This window comes from Cyclopterus lumpus, chromosome 11 (genome assembly GCF_009769545.1).
Source record: "Cyclopterus lumpus isolate fCycLum1 chromosome 11, fCycLum1.pri, whole genome shotgun sequence".
In the NCBI taxonomy this organism is placed as follows: Eukaryota; Metazoa; Chordata; class Actinopteri; order Perciformes; family Cyclopteridae; genus Cyclopterus; species Cyclopterus lumpus.
Genome location: NC_046976.1, coordinates 16780271 through 16800012, shown reverse-complemented (window position 1 = coordinate 16800012; position 19742 = coordinate 16780271). Strand labels below are relative to the sequence as shown.

General features: G+C 42.2%; 1 protein-coding gene across 1 annotated transcript in view; it reads left to right on the top strand.

Annotated features, from left to right (window-relative positions):
• Window positions 1-2672: 2672 nt before the first annotated feature.
• LOC117739285 (adenylate cyclase type 2-like) overlaps window positions 2673-19742 on the top strand; it is a 44740-nt gene continuing 27670 nt past the window's right edge. The window contains exons 1-4 of the mRNA XM_034545608.1: window positions 2673-3423; window positions 11637-11834; window positions 16533-16694; window positions 17380-17529. Of these exons, the coding sequence (XP_034401499.1) occupies window positions 3160-3423; window positions 11637-11834; window positions 16533-16694; window positions 17380-17529 (774 nt within the window). The 5' untranslated portion in view covers window positions 2673-3159. The remainder of the gene's footprint in view (window positions 3424-11636; window positions 11835-16532; window positions 16695-17379; window positions 17530-19742) is intronic.

Here is a 19742-nt window from a genome sequence, read left to right as displayed (position 1 = left end):
ACCTTTTTCATGGCAGACTTTGTCACACGAAGCAGGAGAAGCACAGGCGCATGGTACGATTAATATAACCATGTCTTTATGTACAAATATAATAATTAGTTTAGCACTGGGACAAACCATGTGTCGCTAATGGCCTCTAGTGGTCATATATAACCCCCCTCATGGAGCACTGACGTTTTCTTTATAAACAGTTAATTAATTGATTTATTATTATTATTTTTAAATAAAAAAAACTTTTAGAATCCAAAGCACTTACAGCACTGACAGTTTATCAAAACATTAATTACTGACCTGCAGGAGCTTTCTTTTTTTTGTTTTTCTACAATGTGACTAAAACACAATAATTGTTCATTTTTTAGAAGTCACTTGTGTGTTGTTGAAGATGTTTTCGGGAGCTGGAAGCTCTGTGAGCAGCAGGACATGATGATGATGATGATGATGATGATGATGTGGTATCATTATCATTATTGCGATGGTGATTCTCTATGAATTTCTCATCAGGTTCCTTTCTCCACAGTGATTGATTTCCCCGCTCGACACCCTCTCTACAAAACCTCTCTTTCTTTACTTCGTATTCTCTTTCTTTCCACAGTCGAAGGAACATTGAACGGACATAACTGCCCTGCACTTTGAATTTCATTACCAGGACCTGAAGCTCAGTATTCTCCCTAAACACCAGGAATAAGAATCCATTAATCATGAGTAAGTCCATTCATGTTTGTCCATCCCATACATTTGATTAAAACAATTATTATAATTCTAATCATATTTTTTACAACACATCATTGTACCACAGACCGTGTTGTCTGTGGTACAATGAATGCCTGAAATGGTTGGACACTGACAGTTTATATATATAAGATGAAGTTTGGTGAACCCAGGTGTCCTTGTTATGATAATCTGCCCTCGGGAGCATCGATGTGCCTTTTCATTTATGTACCGACTGCATCATGTGTGCAATAAATCACAACAGGGCAACACACACACACACACACACACTATAAATAGACTGCCAGAATTACATCTGTGTTGGAGAGCTGGCAGCGGGGACCTAGGATCGGCAATATTGGTCAGTTGTTTTGGTTTTTCTGTCCAGACGTTGCCATGAAAGTTGCTACAGATCCTCTGATGATGACGATGGATCCAAAATGGCTCTGGTGATCCCCTGACTTCTTCTTCTGTTGTCAAAATCTTTTTCTTTTTTGCGAGAGATGTCTCAACATTGTCATGAAATTTAGTACAGACATGTTCTCCTCAGGATACGTTGTATAACTTTTAATTTGTTCCCCGACATTTTTAATCTATACCATTTTTTTTTTTAATTAGCAGTTTATGACCAAATGGCTGCAAAACTAATAACTAATGACATCATCCTCAGCCGTTCTTTGTGTTTAGTGCGTACAGGCAAACAGTGACATGATGAAGTAGCACAAAAGTGGCACAGTAGCCATTTTCACACTTCACAGAGCATCACATGCATGAATGCATTATAAGAACCGGACACCTGAACCTCTTTGTTTGTGTTAAAATAACCACAAAAGTGTCGTTACTGAAGTACGCAAATTACGTGACGAATAAATCTACTTCGACTTGTTTCACATGAGGACCGAACATTGGCCTCTTGGCTGAGAGATTGCCGTTTGTTGGACTCCTCCCCCTCCATTCCTGCCTGCCCTGTGTGGCTTATTGCAGTCTTTATACTTCAAAATCATACCAATTGTGTGCACATCATTTTTCCGTATAGGAGCTACGAGTGCTCGATGAGAACCGCTCGGACTCCAAGATGGCGCCTGTTCAGATTTATAAGAATCTGCAAAATAAAAAAATTGGATGAAAACCTGAGTGGCGGCGACCAAATCCCAAATCTTATTATACACCCGTGATCACATGTATAATAATGTGCGGGAAGAGGGGACCGAGGCAGCTCGCCGTTGCACAACAGGAGTGGGAAAGAAAGAGGGATGAATGAAAACTGGGATGACATTTTCTTTCGTCAAATCTCATTTCACTCCCACCGCCGACAAACTTTCACTTATTACCGGCTCTCTCTCCTTCCCCTTTGAAGCACCCGTCTCTTTTCCTCCCACACTCTCTCTGTCTCGTGAGGCTTTTCCTTCCTGACTTTGTTTCTTCTTCCTCTTCCTCTTCCTCTTCCTCCCCGACCTCCCCCCCCCCTGCTGTGTGTGCTTTTCTTGCCCGTCCTTTTATCTCGTCGCCGGCTGCTGGATGACACTTTCCCCTCCGCACGCTGCTGCTCTTCTTGGTTTGAGCACAGCTGTTACAACCGTCCTCGCTCGCTCACTTTTTGCTGACAGACACACACACACACACACACACAGATCTTCTGCTTCATCTCTTATGTAAAGTCTCTTCTTTTTATTATGTACCTTGCACACACACACACACACACACACACGCACACACACACACACCGACCACAGTCTTGAGTCATATTCCAGTTCTCTTCACATAATCTCACACATCACCATTCTCACATTTACACACACACACACGCACACACACACACACACACACACACACACACTTGTAACCACTAGCTCTCCCCACCACACATTGGTACACACCCTCTCTCCTCTCGCTCTTTTCCTCCCTCCCATTTATACACATTCTCTCTCTCTCTCTCTCTCTCTCATTCCTCATCTGTACCTCAGCTGAGTAACACGTTGCCTCATCTGAGCTCCTCCACCATGCAGTAAGCACTGCCTCCTCTCCATCCTACTGACCAAACATAAAGAGCAAACAAGAAGGGCGAGCAAGAGCAAGGAAACTGAAGTCTCATCATCTCTCGCCTTTGATGTCCGACTACCTTCTCTGAGAGCAAGAGCAGGAGGAGGAGGAGGAGGAGGTGGAGGAGAAAGATCTGTTTTCACACTTTCCTGACTCAGTTTGTCTCCTCGAGCAGAAGGAGCAGCAGAGGATGCGAGGAAGAGCTGAGGAGCTGAAAAGTTGTCTCTATTTCACTGCGCTGTCCGTCCGTCCCCTCGCAGCTGACCAAACTTTTTCTTTAAACGCCGAGGAGGAGAAGGTGAGGGCGAGGAGAGAAGGGGAGCGAAAGCATCCCTCGCCACGCTTACTTTTGTGCGCACGTGTTTTGCGGTCGGAAAGAAAGCAGGACCCTCCTTCCAGAGGCAGCTACCCATGTGGCAGGAGGCTCTGTGGACCCGCGGACGCTACCTGCTGGAGAAGAGCGATGGCGGCGAGGGCGGCGAGGGGCCCGAGAGCCTGGGAGACGGGTGCCCGGGGTTCCAGGGGGAGGTGTGCGTGGAGGACGAGAAGCCCCAGGACTGGCTGTACGAGTCCTACTACAGAATGAGCCAGCAGCATCCGCTGATCGTGTTCCTGTTGCTGATCGTCATGGGAACCTGCCTCGCGCTGCTGGCGGTGTTCTTCGCGTCAGGATTGGTAAGTGTGTGTGTGTGTGTGTGTGTGTGTGTGTGTGTGTGTGAAAATAGAGGTTAGTGTACTATCATTGCCAATAAACAGGAAATGTTATTTCTGCATTTCACAACAATTACACAACAATAGTTACAAACAGCCTAATCTGTGACTTGTTTAAATGTGGTCATGTTTACATGTTTTGCTTTTGTCATCAGAGACAAATATACAAGCCGGACGAGGGGGGTTGTATTCCGATTAAAAACTATATTAACTATATTACTACTAGAACTATATTCCCCCCACAAAAAACAGAATTGAAGATTATCTCAGATTATTATATCACAAAGAAAACCATGTGTTGTTGTTGTTTTCTTTCCATCGAGGAAAGGAAAGGATCGCTAGGTTGAGTTAGCTTCATATCACCACAAACGCCATCGCTCACCGCTAACTTTAGCTGCAAAGCGCAAACTATATTATTCATATATTATATATATTATTTGATATATATTTCAGGACCTTCTCCTTGCTTGGAGACCGTTCGTCAGTGAGGACATCGTGGAGTAACAGCAATCTTTAGGAAATCAACAGGTGGATAAAGTAGCACAATGCATACCAATGTCAGGTTTATGGACCTAATATGTTGTTCTTCTTTAGATGACTCAGAAAAGAACTTATTAATGAAAGGAATAATTCAACTTTTTGGGGAATTGGAGGATGGACCCCACTCTCACTATGAAGCTGGAGCCGGACGATAGTTAGCTTAGCATAGAGACTGGAAACAGCTAGCCTGGCTCTGCTAAAGGAGCACTTCTAAAGCTCACACATGAACATGTTACATCTGGTTTGTTCAAAGGGCGGCACCCAGCGATTATGTTTGTAATTGATTTATCTATCAATTATTTTGTCAATCAGTCGATAAATTATCTAAAATAAATGTCTTAAACTTGTCTAATTAATACTTTCTATTCTATCATCCTGTCTTCAAAACAAACAACTGTAATAAGATGATAAACCCTATTTGTCAGATCAGAAACAAACTAGACCTCAAATTCAAAAGGATTTATTTAAACACTTCACAGCTACCATTTTCCTGAACTGAATAATTAGTATTTGTACTTAACTTTAAACTTGAAATGATTATGACATGGATTAGTTTCTTCATTGAAGTAATATGCAGTTAAGATTGTCTCACACTCCTCTCACGGCTCACGGTGCCGCTAAGCCACCGTGTTAATCACAGCGCCTGCTAATCAGCCACATGGTCCTAGTTCTACTAAGGCTATTACAGTAAACAGAACATGAATAACAACCGATGGCGTTACGTTACGTTACCACAACAGCAGCAGTGCAAAAATTAATTTTGAACACGGGGAGGCGATGAAAGAAACATGAAGAAAATCCATTTTAAGTGACGACTTCGACCAGGAACACGCTCCACGTGTTGACAATCCCGATGCACAGTTCATCCTGCTTTGGCCGCTGTCGACAGGATGCTTTTTCTCTAAGTGTTTGTGCACAGCAGTTGCACTGCTGCAATACGCCATTTCCAATTTGCAGCGCTCACAGAGCCCCAATTGGTTGGGTCTCTGTGCCTAAAATACTTCCACACTTTAGAGGACCAGCGTGTTCTCAAGGGGCAAAAGCATGCTTTGACTGTGCGAGGCCATTATCGCGCCGCGCCGCCACACATTATGCAAATGCACTTTTGTTCAATCGGTGCTGAAACCACGGAGAAATGTAAAAATGTCAATACGGCGTTTCACGGGGGGGGCGTTATGTGCCAGGCGTTAGTTTTTTTCTTCTTCAGGCCAGCTGTTTCCCTTCTGTCCACAGTCTTCCTGCTCAGCTGTCTGGATGCTGCCCCATGATTTGTATTCATTGTACAGACATCAGTCTCTCAGCACGACGGTAGTAGTGATAACCAGTTAGTGTCAGTTTTTGAACCAGATTGATCAAAAACATTAAAAGACGTTTTTCAGAATAAAGGCGCACTGTGTGTGTTTTTTAAATGCTGTGGAATGCTGTACATTTCATTTCCAGCAGCAGATCCTGTTTCGGCTCACTCTGAATAAAAGAAGAGTTTTGGCGGTTGCACGAGACTGAATGAGACGCGGTGGCCTGAGTGCATTTGTGCGTGAATGTTTGTGTCAACATGGGCGGCCGTGAAGCGGCACTTTAAATTGCAATGCCGGTTTTCGAGAGCGGGATGAGAGTTTAGTTCGCAGCTGTGTAGGTGTCGGTGCCTTTGTCAAGCGAAAAGTGGCGTTTTGGACACAAACACAAACCACGAACACAAGCTATTGTATCTCAAGTCCTGCTTTTGTGTTTTTAATGAAATAGCCGCACAAAAGGAATCCCACTCAATGCTTTGATTGTTGATGTTGTTTCAAAAGGAGTGTTTTCGCTTCTATATGTTCAAGGTGATCTGTAGACTTGGTCTTTTCTCTCCGTGTGCGCCATGTGCTCTCTGAGTAGCGAACTGGAAGCCAAGGGCAAACTCCAATCAGACAGTGAGGGGGACCAACCGGGTCGGGAGTAGGTGGCAGCCTCTGAAATAGATTGACGGAGTAAAAACCACGATCACACTTTCAATTGCATTGACAAACACCCACCAGATCAACGGAAGTAGCACACTGGTTTATATTTAACATGGACCGACGCCGTGGTATAAACAGACTGGGTTTAAGCTGCGTGGTCGCCCTGTGGGTGATCAACATGCTGCACACGGTGCGTTCAAGACACAGAGCGGCAAACATCTTCGGCACGCACCTCGCGAGATGCATTCACAGCTGGTGTGTTCTGGAGGTAACGCTGAATATTGAGGGGGGAAAAAAATCAGCTTTCGTGTAGTCGTTGGAGGCATTTGATGACCCTCCCGCAGCGGTTAAGCACTCGCTCGAGGCCGTCGCTAAAGTCCTGTTAACATTCAATTGAACTCGCATGCAACAGGGTCGTTCCGGGCGGACCTCCACCCAAATCGATTCTTTCGCCTCTATTAAAGACAAATCAATAGAGCTTATTGCCCCCCCAGGGGGTCAATTTAATTCCCTGTTTTCTTCTTCTGGGGCTGTAGTGTGTCTTCGTCTTTACAATGTCCCCTCATAATTTCCCCATCATTCACAGTGTCAATCAACAATACTATATATTTTTTTTGTTCCCGTTAAGTAACAGACAAACCTGTCTGTAGTTATGGAGTGGTGGTTTAGCGAGGCGTGTGTCTTTTATAAATAAATATAGAATAAATATAGAGGGTAGGGCAGGTTTAGCTGGGTGCCAGCCGGCCGAGGGAGGGGAGGATGTTGTTGTAAGTGTTCTGGCTTCATCAGCGAGTCGGCAGAAACTGGAGTGAGTGAATGTGGTGTTCATAAGACTTCTCCACCCTTACTGTGCAGAGTGTGTGTGTGCGTGTGTGTGTACACTTGCTTTTGTGTTTGGGTGTGTTTCTCAGGAAGTATCTCATTTCCTTCTTGGTTGCTTATCTGTACTTTTGTATATATATATATATTTAGACAATTATCTATCTTGTTGCCTTGAAGTTGTATTGATTTGGAACGTGTAAAAGTATGCGTGTGTGCTTACTGTCACGCCCACATGTGTGCACGCCCAGACAGAACCGGTGGCAGTATGTTAACCTAATGACACCATTTGATCAATATTATCTGGGGCTGGAACATATGAAATCTGTCAATGGTACAAGAAAATAAAAAAAAACTACCGCAACGCTCATTTCAGTATATGGTTATTTGCAACCCATTTTCATGATATATTAATACCATTGATTTTGTTCCATCTCAGCGATAGATTGGTAGTGCTGGGCAGTGAGAGCTGTGTAATGATGGATCACCGGTCTGTTATTTAGGGGTTTGAAGGTGAATGAAGGGGGACACGGATGCATGAGGTCAGAGTCACCACAAAGCACCGAAAAACACACACTAACACATATGTAAAAACATTTGACTTTTTGTTCATTTTAACTGGATATATATATATTTTTTTAGTAGGTGCTATTATTAAGCTAACCAATGCTATAAACAACCCAAGAGCATTAAAGTGTCATTTCACCCACTAAGTCCAACCACTGCTTGATTTTTTTAAGGCTTTAAGGGCTTAAGAGATGAAACCACGACCACTTCCATAGAAATAGTGAAATATCGATATGACGGCACTGAATTTGATCTTTCTCCGCCTGCTCTCCTTCCGACTGTCGTCTTTCTGGTACCGGGAATGATCAAACCTACGTTATCCAGCTAACTAGCCAATCTAAATGAGTCAAATGAAATGATGTAACGCTTCAGCTACACACTCTTGTCACGGCCTCGGAAAGCACTAATCATTCACCAGATTTCTTTTTTGTAATGTTCCGATGGCTTCGTTCCCACTCGGTGCTCTAAATGACATCACCATCTTCCCCATGTGTTTTACTAACTATTTTCCATTTCGGTACATTTTTTCCTGGTATTGAAATGTTTCATACTGGTTTGTTCCACTGGGCCGCCGTGCCCTCCTGGCATGGGTTACGAAATGACCATCTATATATATAGTATATATATATATATATATACTGTATATATACACACACACACACACACACACACACACACACACACACACACACACACACACACACACACACACACACACACACACACATATAGCATTGACGTATTGTTACTCTTTCCATTTCTGAGATCTTGTGAGGTTCATCTGTGCGCTGTGAAGAGAGACTATATATATATATATATATATATATTAAAATTAATTAAGTTGTGTTTTAGGGCTGAGGAAAAAAACGTGTAAAAGACTTTAGAGAATCAAACCTTTCAACTCATGACATCTTCTATAAATATGATCAGGACTCCAGAGAAGCTACATTTTATGCTCCAGATTAGTTTAATAATTTGGGTCAAATGCTTGATGCTCTGCAACCTTTGACCTCCCTGTACATTGCAAATGGAGCACTCCAAAGTAAAGGTTTGTTGATTATTGATGAGTTTAATAACCGAGCTGAGAGCGGATTGAAGAAATCTTCCACGAGTGCTGCGTCATCATGCACGATGAATATTCAACAGGCACCAATACATGGAAAGTGCATACACCATCGTGATTTCAAGCAACACAAGCTTCCCATATCCCTCTCTGGCATAATATTATTTGGTCTGTTTGTGTGCTGTCACCGCTGAATAATTAGATTACTGCATTTTCTCTTTTTCGGGCTGCTGCTGCTGCAATGTCTCCCCCGTTCCCCCTTTTTTTTTTCTCCCAGTATAATAGCTGGATAAGCCAGACTGGGCTAAAAAAAGGAAATAATTGTTCTGGATGACAATGCGGTATATTGTGGCAGGCCGGCACACAATTCCCTCCCTCTATGCCGTGTCGAGGGGAAATGGCTTTAAATGGTTTCAAAGGGGTTTTAACAGGATTAGATGTCCCACAATCGAAAAAAAAATGTGCAAAGTGAAAATACTGAAGCGGTGAGAGAACGTCTCTCCCCGCTTCCTAACCTGCAGTCGCTTGTTTGTGTGCGGTTTGTGCAAAATGTGTTTTGAGGCCAAAGGCTGTGGGCCTCTTGTCACCGGCGTCCACTCAGGTATCCCGCCGCTGTTTGAGTTTGAGTTCACGTCCTCATTGGGATTCAATCCGCGCTCCAGACTGACTGTATAGCTGGCAGTCGGATCCCTCGGGATCCCCTCGCCAGACCCTGACTCATACTACCTCCACCGCCGTTGTTGCTGCTCTAAATCTCAGCACTATCCTCTCTTCCTGCATTTGTTCTGGCAAAACAGCTCCTGCTATTTTCAAGCAATCAATAAACTGTCAAATCAGCCTGCAAATTCCAGGTTGAGTCTGTGACATCTTTTCATTCTGTTACATAAAAAGCTGCTCCGGTTAAGTGAATCGAGTACATTTCTCTGGCCTCGCCGAGGTTCGTTTTTTACTGTGAAATCTCGACATGCACTGCTGTTGTCATGACTTTTTGGAATAACTTTTAAATGGTCCACGTCAAGTCTGTGAGTGTTGGGAAGCTCTTTCCTCTTTTTGAGCAAATGGTGGTTGATGCTGCTGCTGTTACATAATTCACACGGCCCGAAGGGGACAAAAGGACTTGGGAGAGTATTTTATTTCTTACCCTGACCGCAGTTGCGTGAGCGTGTTTGTGTGCGAGGGGATTTTTTCATAGTAAAGTAATTTTCAGTTAATCTGAAGAGGTGCTTTCCCCACAGAGTGTACAATTATGTTTCACACCCACACACACACACACACACACACACACAATAGACGATAGACTCCCTTCTGCTTTCCTGTTCTCGGTTTTCTTCTGTTTCATGTTCATCCCCATGAGCACGCTGGAAAATGGTTATTAAATAGTGAGTCACTATTTTTTTTTATATCTGTTACATATTCAGTCTGTTTTTCAAACTCTCAAACCAGAGTTGATGGTGGTTGAAAAACTGGAGAGATTTAGGGGGTCTTAAGTGTGTTTTTAACATCAACAAGGTACAAATTATTGTGGAGAAATTATGGAGTCGGCCAGCTTTGAGAAGAGCATATTCATTTATTTGCATGTTTTGTACTTTAGTATAATAATTCTTCAACTTGTATCCCGCCGAGGTTCATGTTTCTATTACTGTGGATGGGAGCTGGATACAATGAACGCAGATTATAACCTTTTAAGACAAAAGACAGATGTTAGTTGGTATCTTGTTTGCTTTTTTTGTCAAGTGGGAAAAGAGCTTATTATAGTTTTGAAAGGTCTCCATTTTAAGAACATTTCATCAACTCGCAATCCATCCAAATAACCATCAAGGTTTGTTGACGATATGTGACAATGATTGAGGAAATGCACTTTCAAGTTATATGAAGTATTTTTTTTCTTTAAACAAAAGGACAGATTCTGACAGCTACGTGATTGTTTGGAGGTGTTGTTATAGCAACAATCAATATCGTCACTAGGCAGAGTAAAGCAGATTATGGCCCCAAGACATAAGAAAGAAAGTTCAGCCAGATGCGTCTCTTTTAACAGTTTCTCTAATGTACATCCTACAGAACTGTAAACACGATAAAGTGAGTATGAGGAGGAGGCGGGTGAGGAAGGTCTGGTCGGAGTCAAAGAGAGAGAGAGAAAGAGTGTGTGCATGTGTGTGTGTGTGTGTGTGTGTGTGTGTGCGTGTGTGTTAACAGCTTCTAAATGCTGACTGACTGAGTGCAGAAGTGACGCTGTAGCACATTCTCTGGGCTCAGACAGTCTGTCTGCCGAACTGTGTGCAAGTCTGTTCATCAATTTGTGTGCGTGTGTGTGTCATGTTGTACCTCTATTCTTACGAGGACTGTATGTCCTCACTAGGACACTAAACGAGGGAGAATGCTCCTGAAGTAATATTATTTTGACTTTTATTATTATTTTGAAGTTTTTAGGTTAACCTGATCAGAGCAGGCGGCGATCCTCTGGCTGTGAACAAGGGAAGCCAGCGCATTCTTTCTAATGGCCAGCAGGGGGCGACTCCTGTGGTTGCACAATGAAGTCAGACTGTAGAGAAGTCTAAGAGAAAAAGACTCTCGCTTGTTTTATTACCTCAGTGAACGTGAGTTTATGGTCTCAACCGCTAGTTTAAAAGTCTTCTTCAACATAGAGACGTTTTCAGCTCATGCTGGTTATTTGTAGTCGTTATGATGAACTAAAAATGTCTCCCGGCTCCAACCTTTCGTCTCTTTTGCTTCCAAAAGCCTTCAGAATAAATGAGAAAGTATGCAAGTGTAGGCGGGTCAAACAAACGCAGAACTTTCACCCAGGAGAGTTTGTGTTTGTTACGTCACATAAAATCTGCTTCGGGCTGTTGCTATTTATTTACGCTAGTTATGTCTTTATGCAAGTTTCATCACATTGTTGAGTTATTATTTCAACACCAACCATGATCTTTTTTTCCAACCTTAACCGAGAGGTTTTTGGTGGCTAAACCTAAGAAATAGTTGTAAATATAATCGGGCCTTTCTGCAAATGTGATATGAGGCTGATATGTATTCATGAAACGCATCCCTTGGTTTGCAGAAACGTACAATAGCTATATAATTTCTTTCTGGTGAGGGTCTTCAGTAGTGTATTAATTAAAAATGTATATCTGTGAGTGGCGTACTGAATATGCAAACAGGGAAGTACTGCAAATCGGTGTGTTGCCAGATTGGGAATGTCTTCCACCCCAATAAAGTCCCTAAACCTGAAAACAATTATTATTTCTCTCTAGAATACAGAAGACCACTTGACGTTCCTGATCACGGTCCCCGCCGCTCTCTTCCTCTTCCTGTCCATCTTCATCCTCGTCTGCATCGAGTCGGTCTTCAAGCGGATGCTCCGGCTCTTCTCTCTCCTCATATGGGCCTGTCTGGTCACCATGGGTTACCTGTTCATGTTCTCTGGAGGGATACTCAGCCCCTGGGACCAGGTAGATAAATGCATCGTTGTGTTTTTATGACTGTGTATTGGGATGCGTCTGAGAGCATTGGTTATACCGACTGTCTGTACAGCTGCATTTCCGGTTGCACGGATTTGGGGTTGCAATTAATTTGATTGACTGTTTGCATCAGTTCCTAAATAAGGTTGTGAAGCTTTGATCGGACAATCACTGTTCAGGGGAGGGATTCTGCAAATGGTCAATAAAAGTTATGACCAGCAGGGCCGAGGGAAACAACAAATAAAATACAGGCAAGGAAAGAAATAGCAAACCAAACTAATTGCAAAGAAAAGCCACAAAAAAAGCTCACCTCAGTTGGCTACTGACTTTTTACATTACATTACATGTCATTTAGCTGACGCTTTTATCCAAAGCGACTTACAATAAGTGCATTAAACCATGAGTCCAATCTCAGAACAACAAGAATCAAGCAAGTACAATTTCTTCAATAACGTTAAACTACAGAGTGCTATCGGTAAGGGACATTTAAGTGCTACTAAAGTGCTAAACAGCAAAGTGCTATCCGTAAGTGCCATTTAAGTGCTACTAAAGTGCTAAACAGCAAAGTGCTATCGGTAAGGGACATTTAAGTGCTACTAGAGTGCTACTACGGCTCTACCCTCCCTATTCAAGGTATAGTCGAAAAATGACTTAAATGAACACTTTAGCTATTTATTATTACAGTCTAATGAAGTCTGAGAATAAAACAGGATCGGTTTGAATGAACAGAGACCAAAGAGTGCACGTAAAAACATGTTCATTAGACTCTCTGCTTGGTCAAATGACCCTGTGGTGGCGGGGTGTGGTTAAGCTCAGGTGCAGAGGGGAGTGGGGGAGTACCAGGGAACGGTACCAGGTGGAGGCCTAATTGGCCTCACCTGGGTCTAATGATGATTGCTCCCATTATAAGTGTGCAGGTGGACAAAGGAGGGGGGTGCTGGGATTCGGCAGAACGCCGGACCTGCGCTGTCGTCCACGGGAGCAGATCAGCGGAACGCACTACGGAGACCGCATCCGCCTGCAATTAATAAAAACAACTAACTAGTACCTGTCTCTGTGCTAGGGGAATACCACGTGCGGTAACACGCGCTTGTTACAGACCCATTGATGCAAATGATTACATCAATACACGACTAAGAATAATCACACTTAATAATTCACACGCATACGTGCTCAAGAGTGGTTGCATAATTGTGTACACATCTGTCCATCAGTCCAGGCGCACCTTTGTTTAAGCATGCATTGCATCATTGTTTGTGTGTGTGTGTGTGTGTGTGTGTGTGTGTGTGTGTGCAGTCGAGAGCGCAGAATTAATTCCTCACGTGCTAACGAAGTCTGATGAGAGCTGGAGGTCAAGAGGTGAGCAGACGGACACATTAGCTTCCAGTGCCAGACTCCTTCTCGCTCCATCTCACAAATCCTATTTTCTCAATCTTATTCATCAGAGCCCATTTTCTTTCTCTACACCTGCTTCCTCCTCTACTGTTAAGACCCCCGCTCTCCTCCTCCTCCTCCCACCCCCACCATGCACAAATGTCCTCTCCCCTCCTTTTCCCTCTCCTTCACTCCATCCCTCTCTTCTCTCGGGTGGAGATATTTTTATCTTCAGCCACCTGTGGGAGCATAATCATTCTGCATTATTAATCACTCTATTCTGCTCCCATGACTCTAATACCCACATCTATCCGTCTGTCCGTACATATCTCTACACATTTATCTATTCGAGATGTCGTTTGTGTGTGCGGTCGATCTTCTCTTATTAAAGCCTTATATCTTCAGGTAAAATGACACGGGAGTCATGTGAACCATGGATTATTTACACAGTTTCACCATCATAGTGAACATTTTTTTTCACTATGATGAATCGTCAATCGTCATCGGCCGAGATTCCTTAAGAATATACAATCTGTGGATCCGCATCGATGCTTTCTATTCGCTCGCCTGATAATGCTAACGCAACAAGAAATCACCACTATAGATGACAAATGACAAATTAAAATAAAATGGTTGCTAATCATAATAAATATTTTAATTTATTGGCTTATTGGCCTAGAAATATTCTGGTTAGTAATTGTAATATTTCCTCTGCCAATAATCGTGATGTCAAAATGTCATATTGGGACATCACTAATCTTTATATATATATATATTTATATATCCTACCTCTCTGTCTGTCAAAATGTCTCTCTGTATTTTTCTTTCTCTCTCTGTCTTTCCAGCAATCTTTCTACCTCTCTATTTCAATTCTTCCATCACTCTTGCAATTTTAGTTCATGTGAATAAATAAATAAATAAAGACGGAAAGAAAGAAGTGCAGAACCCCGGTGAAAAGGGAACATCTGTATTGGCTGCTCTCCGCGGGTTGGAGTGATTGTGATTACTGAGAGGACCGCACATAACAGCAAAGCCATGAACGAGTGTGTGAGAGAGAGAGAGAGAGAGAGAGAGAGAGAGAGAGAGAGATAAAGAGGAGCCGGTGCTCTGCTCTGTCGTCCCCTCAAACATGCTCTCCTGCTCACCTTCTTTCTGTACTCAATATCAACAACAACAACAACAAAAACAAAAACAAAATCTTGTCCACATACAGCGCACATGGTCTTCCACCATCTCGCTGCATTACCCGCTCCGTCTGCGCTTTATTCCATCTCTGAAGGCAGCGGCATGATTCAACATGGCGGGCACACCCGGTACCCAATAATCAAGTCACACTGACCCATGTGAGTGTGTCTATGTCATGTTTGGCTTGATAACGCACTGCGTGGCGGCGGCAGTAAAGTCACGTGTCACCGCAAGTAACGTTTATAATGTCGATGTCGGCAACGCTGTGAAGAGTAAAAGAAACCAAAGGACTGTGAGATAAATGTATCTCAGTTAACACGTTTGAAAAGGAATACTGTGTATATGTATAATAACACGCAGTGGCGGAGGAAGTATTCATATCATTTATTTATGTGAAAGTACTAACATTACACTCTAATATTCAGTTACAAGTAACTGAATGTCCCTTGTGTTAATATTATATATTTCATCATCAGATTATTACTTCTCATACATTATTAATGTAGGATTTTACTGTTGTAGCTGGTTCAGGTGGAGCTCATTTTATACTATTTTCTATCTGACTGCAACTAATGATTATTTTCTTTATGGATTCATCTGTGGATTATTTTCTCCACTAAAAAAATGCTGCCGCAGTTACCAAAGTAGCACCGTCACAATGTTTTTGTCCAACCTATAGTCCAAACCTCAAAATTATACATAAATTATCAAAGTGATCAAATTAAAAATCAGCCAATCTTCACATTTGAGGAGTTGTAACTATGAAAGGCTTTTATATGAAAAACGACTGAAAAAGTTGCCCTTATTGAAAAGACTCTTCATATATTTTCTGTACAAAACAATAGTTTGTAAAGTAACTAGTAACTGGAGTAAAAGGTGGAGTAAAATGTTCTTTATTCCCCTCTGAAGTAGTGGAGCACACTTTATGTGCCACCTATGGTCACCTGACACGTTGAGGTCCAGCAAGATAAATTTCTGTCAGTCATTGTTTTGTTTTTTAACAAATCCGATTCATTGATTCACTGTCAGTCTCATTAAGTTCCTGTTTGCAGACGGACTCTCTGAACCTCAAAGAGACAGGAAATAAACCGACAGGCAGGAAGGTCGGAGTTCATCTGGTGTCCCAGTCAAAAGTGTGACTGGTTTGTGCTGGTGGCCGCCATAACAGGAAGGGGGGTGGCGGGGCTGACAGCAGGGGAAGTGGGCTGGGACGAAGCAGAGGGATAAGGGCACAAGGTATCAATAAATACATATTTAATGGTATCGCAAACAGGAACACGCACACAGATGGAAGAGGCTTTGATAGAAACCTGGAAAGAGAAACAACTCAATACAGTAAACAAGCATTAAGCTCTATCGAAAGTTAAGTGTTATATTAATTCCCATATTAAAGGAAATATTTGGGATATTGTATTACACACATTTTTTTAGGATTGGGTAAGGAATACTTCAGCCCCAAAAGGAACATTTGTATATCAATTACTCACCCCATGTTACCTTGAACCGTAACCCCCTCATGCCTCCACGGGGAGTTCTTGATGAATTGAAGTAAACAAGGGCCATCATTTAACAACAAAGACAATAATGTTTGATCCTTCATGTTTTCTTCAGGAACTCAAGGTAACACGGGGTGAGTAAGTAATATATATACGAATGGTCTTTACGGCCAGCTTTTGAGTATGCAGCCCACGCATCCCTTCAATAATAATAGTGATTAACAAAATGTATATATTAAGTGTTGTTAACGTGCGTCAACTCTTCAGGCAGAAAGCAGACAAAGAGGAATGATGCAACGGAATTCTCTGATGAGATTCAACCACAGCCGTGTTGGTGCTTCTCTTTGCTGTGGTCACTATTTGGCGTTGCTGCAGTACTTCTATGTGCGTGCATAAAAGGCCAAAAATGGTATGTTTAATATCAGGGAATGCCTTAACGAGCGTGCGGTTGTGTAAGTCAGACCAAGCGAAGCTGAAGCGTGAAGGCGTTGTTGTTGCCGCCTGTGCATTTCTCCCCAGCACTAGCTGAATTATTTAACGCTACAAAGTTGGAAAAAAATGTAGTAAAAAACTTATTTCCCGTCCTCGAGAGCTTTCAACAGATCTGAGTATTTCCCATCTCCCTCGTCTCCAGGTGTCCTTCTTCCTGTTCATCGTGTTCGTCGTCTACACCATGCTGCCCTTCTCCATGAGAGGGGCCATTATCGCCAGCGCCATCACCTGCTTCTCGCACACCGTCACCCTCAGCATCTGTCTGGCCTCCACCGTCACTGAACTGGAACCACTGGTCTGGCAGGTAACACAGATAATTGCTCATGTTAAACCGAACTGTTTGAAATCTGCACAACTTCCTGCTACCGTGGTCAATGTGGCCCAGACGTCTCTGCTTTGAGCTTCCTGTTTTGGTTTTCTGAAGGAAGCCTAAAAAGGATTGCTCCACGGCACACCTTAGTGTTAGGTTAGTTTCTGAAAACAGAATTGGTCAGGTTGTTCCAGGCATGATTAAATAAAACATTTGAATGATTACAAAAACATTTTAATCAGGCCTGTGGACCCTATTCTGTATCATGGTGACCCATCACATTCAGCAAAACCTCCAGAGTCAAATTAACTGCTTTTTAATGTACTCGGGGAACTGCATTTAAAACACTGGTTCTAAATGAACGCACTGTTGATAACGCACAAAAAAGAAACCTTGTTACACACACACACACCATCAATAAAACCTGCTCGCAGACGCTCATTTCCCTTGGATACAGCACCAAGGACAACCTATTGATATGCAAGGCCACATTTTAAAGAGCTTGAGGTTGACACAGTGGTGGAAAAGCGCAGTCAAAGTGTGTGATCTGGCCTGGTTTTACGAGGTACTAATGTGGACTTAAGGAAATTACACCTACAGGCATATCTGGAACATGCGTCACCTCCTAGCAATATTTTAATGCCTTATTCTTTGTGTGTGTATGTGGTGTACGTGGCAGATCTTAGCCAATGTGATCATCTTTACCTGTGGTAACTTGGCCGGGGCGTACCACAAACACCTGATGGACCTGGCTCTCAAACAGACCTACCAGGACACCTGCAACTGCATCAAGTCCCCCATTAAACTAGAGTTTGAGAAGCACCAACAGGTACACAAACACTTAAGAGATGGATTTGAAATGAACGTGTGTGTTTCTGGGTACGCATGTGATCCATTATACCTTTCACTGTTGAATAAAATGTTTCAATAAAAGATTACTAAATGGCACGAATAACAAAATCTAATACTTTAGTGACAACTATACAGAGACATTAAAGCTACTACGAGGAACTTTAATTTTGTGTTTATTTGGCGTTCCCTGTGGACAAAAGCAGTAGTGTTTTCAAATACCAAAATCCCCTTTTAAAAAAAAATATATTTTAATGTTTAATAAAATATTTTTTGTCCGATGACGAGCATTAAAAGTCCATTGAAAGAGATCGGGAGCATTTCCATTGCTTCTGAACATGGCGACACCTGAGCCAGCAGCTTTAAGCTAACGGGTGCTAACGGCGCTAACAGCACAAACTACTGCACCCTTTCTGACAGAGCTGACGGTGTTTACCTGAGGGGGGGGGGGGGACCAGAGGGAGGGGGCTGTATCCGCCGTATGAGAGCAGTGCAGAGCGGCGGCAGTGAGCTAACCAGTGGTGCACGTTAATATGCACTCACATCTACTAAAAGCACACGCGGGCCGCTCGACTATGTCAACAAAGCAAGGAGAAGCTCAGATAACAACACCGACAGAAGGAGAGCGACATTACTCCTCTATATCTTCACCTTAATAATTGTTGTTTGCTGCTATATTAATGCTACGAATATTGTTTATTGCTCCTTTAAGAACAACTATATAGAAGAAGACAATCTTATTGTTTGCTTATGTAGGTCGTACAGAGACATCAGTATTAACTGGAGACATTTACAAACTTTAACTTATTAATGTCTCTGTATACTTTGAGCAAAGAGTTTTATAATCTCAATGGGACCCACTCTGGGTAAATAAAGGTTTTTAGCAGGTTTACCAGGTTGTTAGCATTGTCAGCACACTGACTCACACTTGGCTGCAGACTCCTCGTTATTCTCACACACACAAACGCCGCATAAGGGCCCAAATTCATTTTAGTTTATCGCCAAAATACTTCTGAGTTTGGTCAGGGATGAGGAGTTGGTAAGTCGGTCATGTCTAAAAAGGGAATATGCGGTGACATTTGCTTGACATTACGTCTTTGCCCTGACATTAGCCATTCTCTCTCCGACCAGGGAAATGAAACACATTGAATTCTACATTAATAAGTGCTGGTCCACTCAGTAGGGACAGGCTAGAGTTAAGTATTTTCACACTAATGGTGAAATGCATAATTTATCATAAATATATGCTTTTTAGAAGTAGAGGAACATGTATAAATATGACAAATACCTCCATAATTTGCAAATATATACATGACATTTCTTATTTAAATTATTCATGTCATGTTACATAATCCATTTATTGTACAAATGGGCAGAAATCATATGTGAAATGTGTGTGTGTGTATATGTGTATATATATATATATATATATATATGTGTGTGTGTGTATATATATATATATATATATATGTGTGTGTATATATATATGTATGTATGTGTGTATATATATATATATGTATGTATATGTATATATATATATATATATATATATGTATGTATATGTATATATATATATATATATCTTCATGTTGGATTTGCGTGTGTGTGTTCTTTAATCAAACACATGATTAATAAAGCTACATCTCTTCCGGCTATTATACCCCCTCAGCATGCTCACATTCGAGGGTTCATATTGCTTCAGTGCTGCATAAGTAAATAAGTGCGGGTGGTGTGGATTTCTATTTTTAGCTCACCCCAACCCCTCTCTCCACTTAATTTGCTGCTGTGTTTTAGGAAATGAGCCTGTGGTGTGTGAACAATGTAATGACCCTCTCTGCTTTGAGCCGCATTTATGAGTCACACCCCCTCAGGCAGCTATTCGCTCTCTCTATTATGCACACACACCCACGCACACACACACACACACACACACTCGCGCACGCTCAAAATCTCCCTCAAACAGCCGTCCATGCGATGCGGATGGTGCTTCAAGATGTTGAACTTCGCAGTTAAGAATATTTCAAAAGTGAATTGAAGTACAAGTCAGTGTGTCACGCTGAGCACACGGTAGAAAAAGGAATCCACTACAAGGTGCTCGATATCATAAATGGAATCCAATCTATTGGTTTCCTGTCATTACCACATTGCATTGTGGGAGTTTAGGCAATGTGTTAAATTTCATTACATTGCATC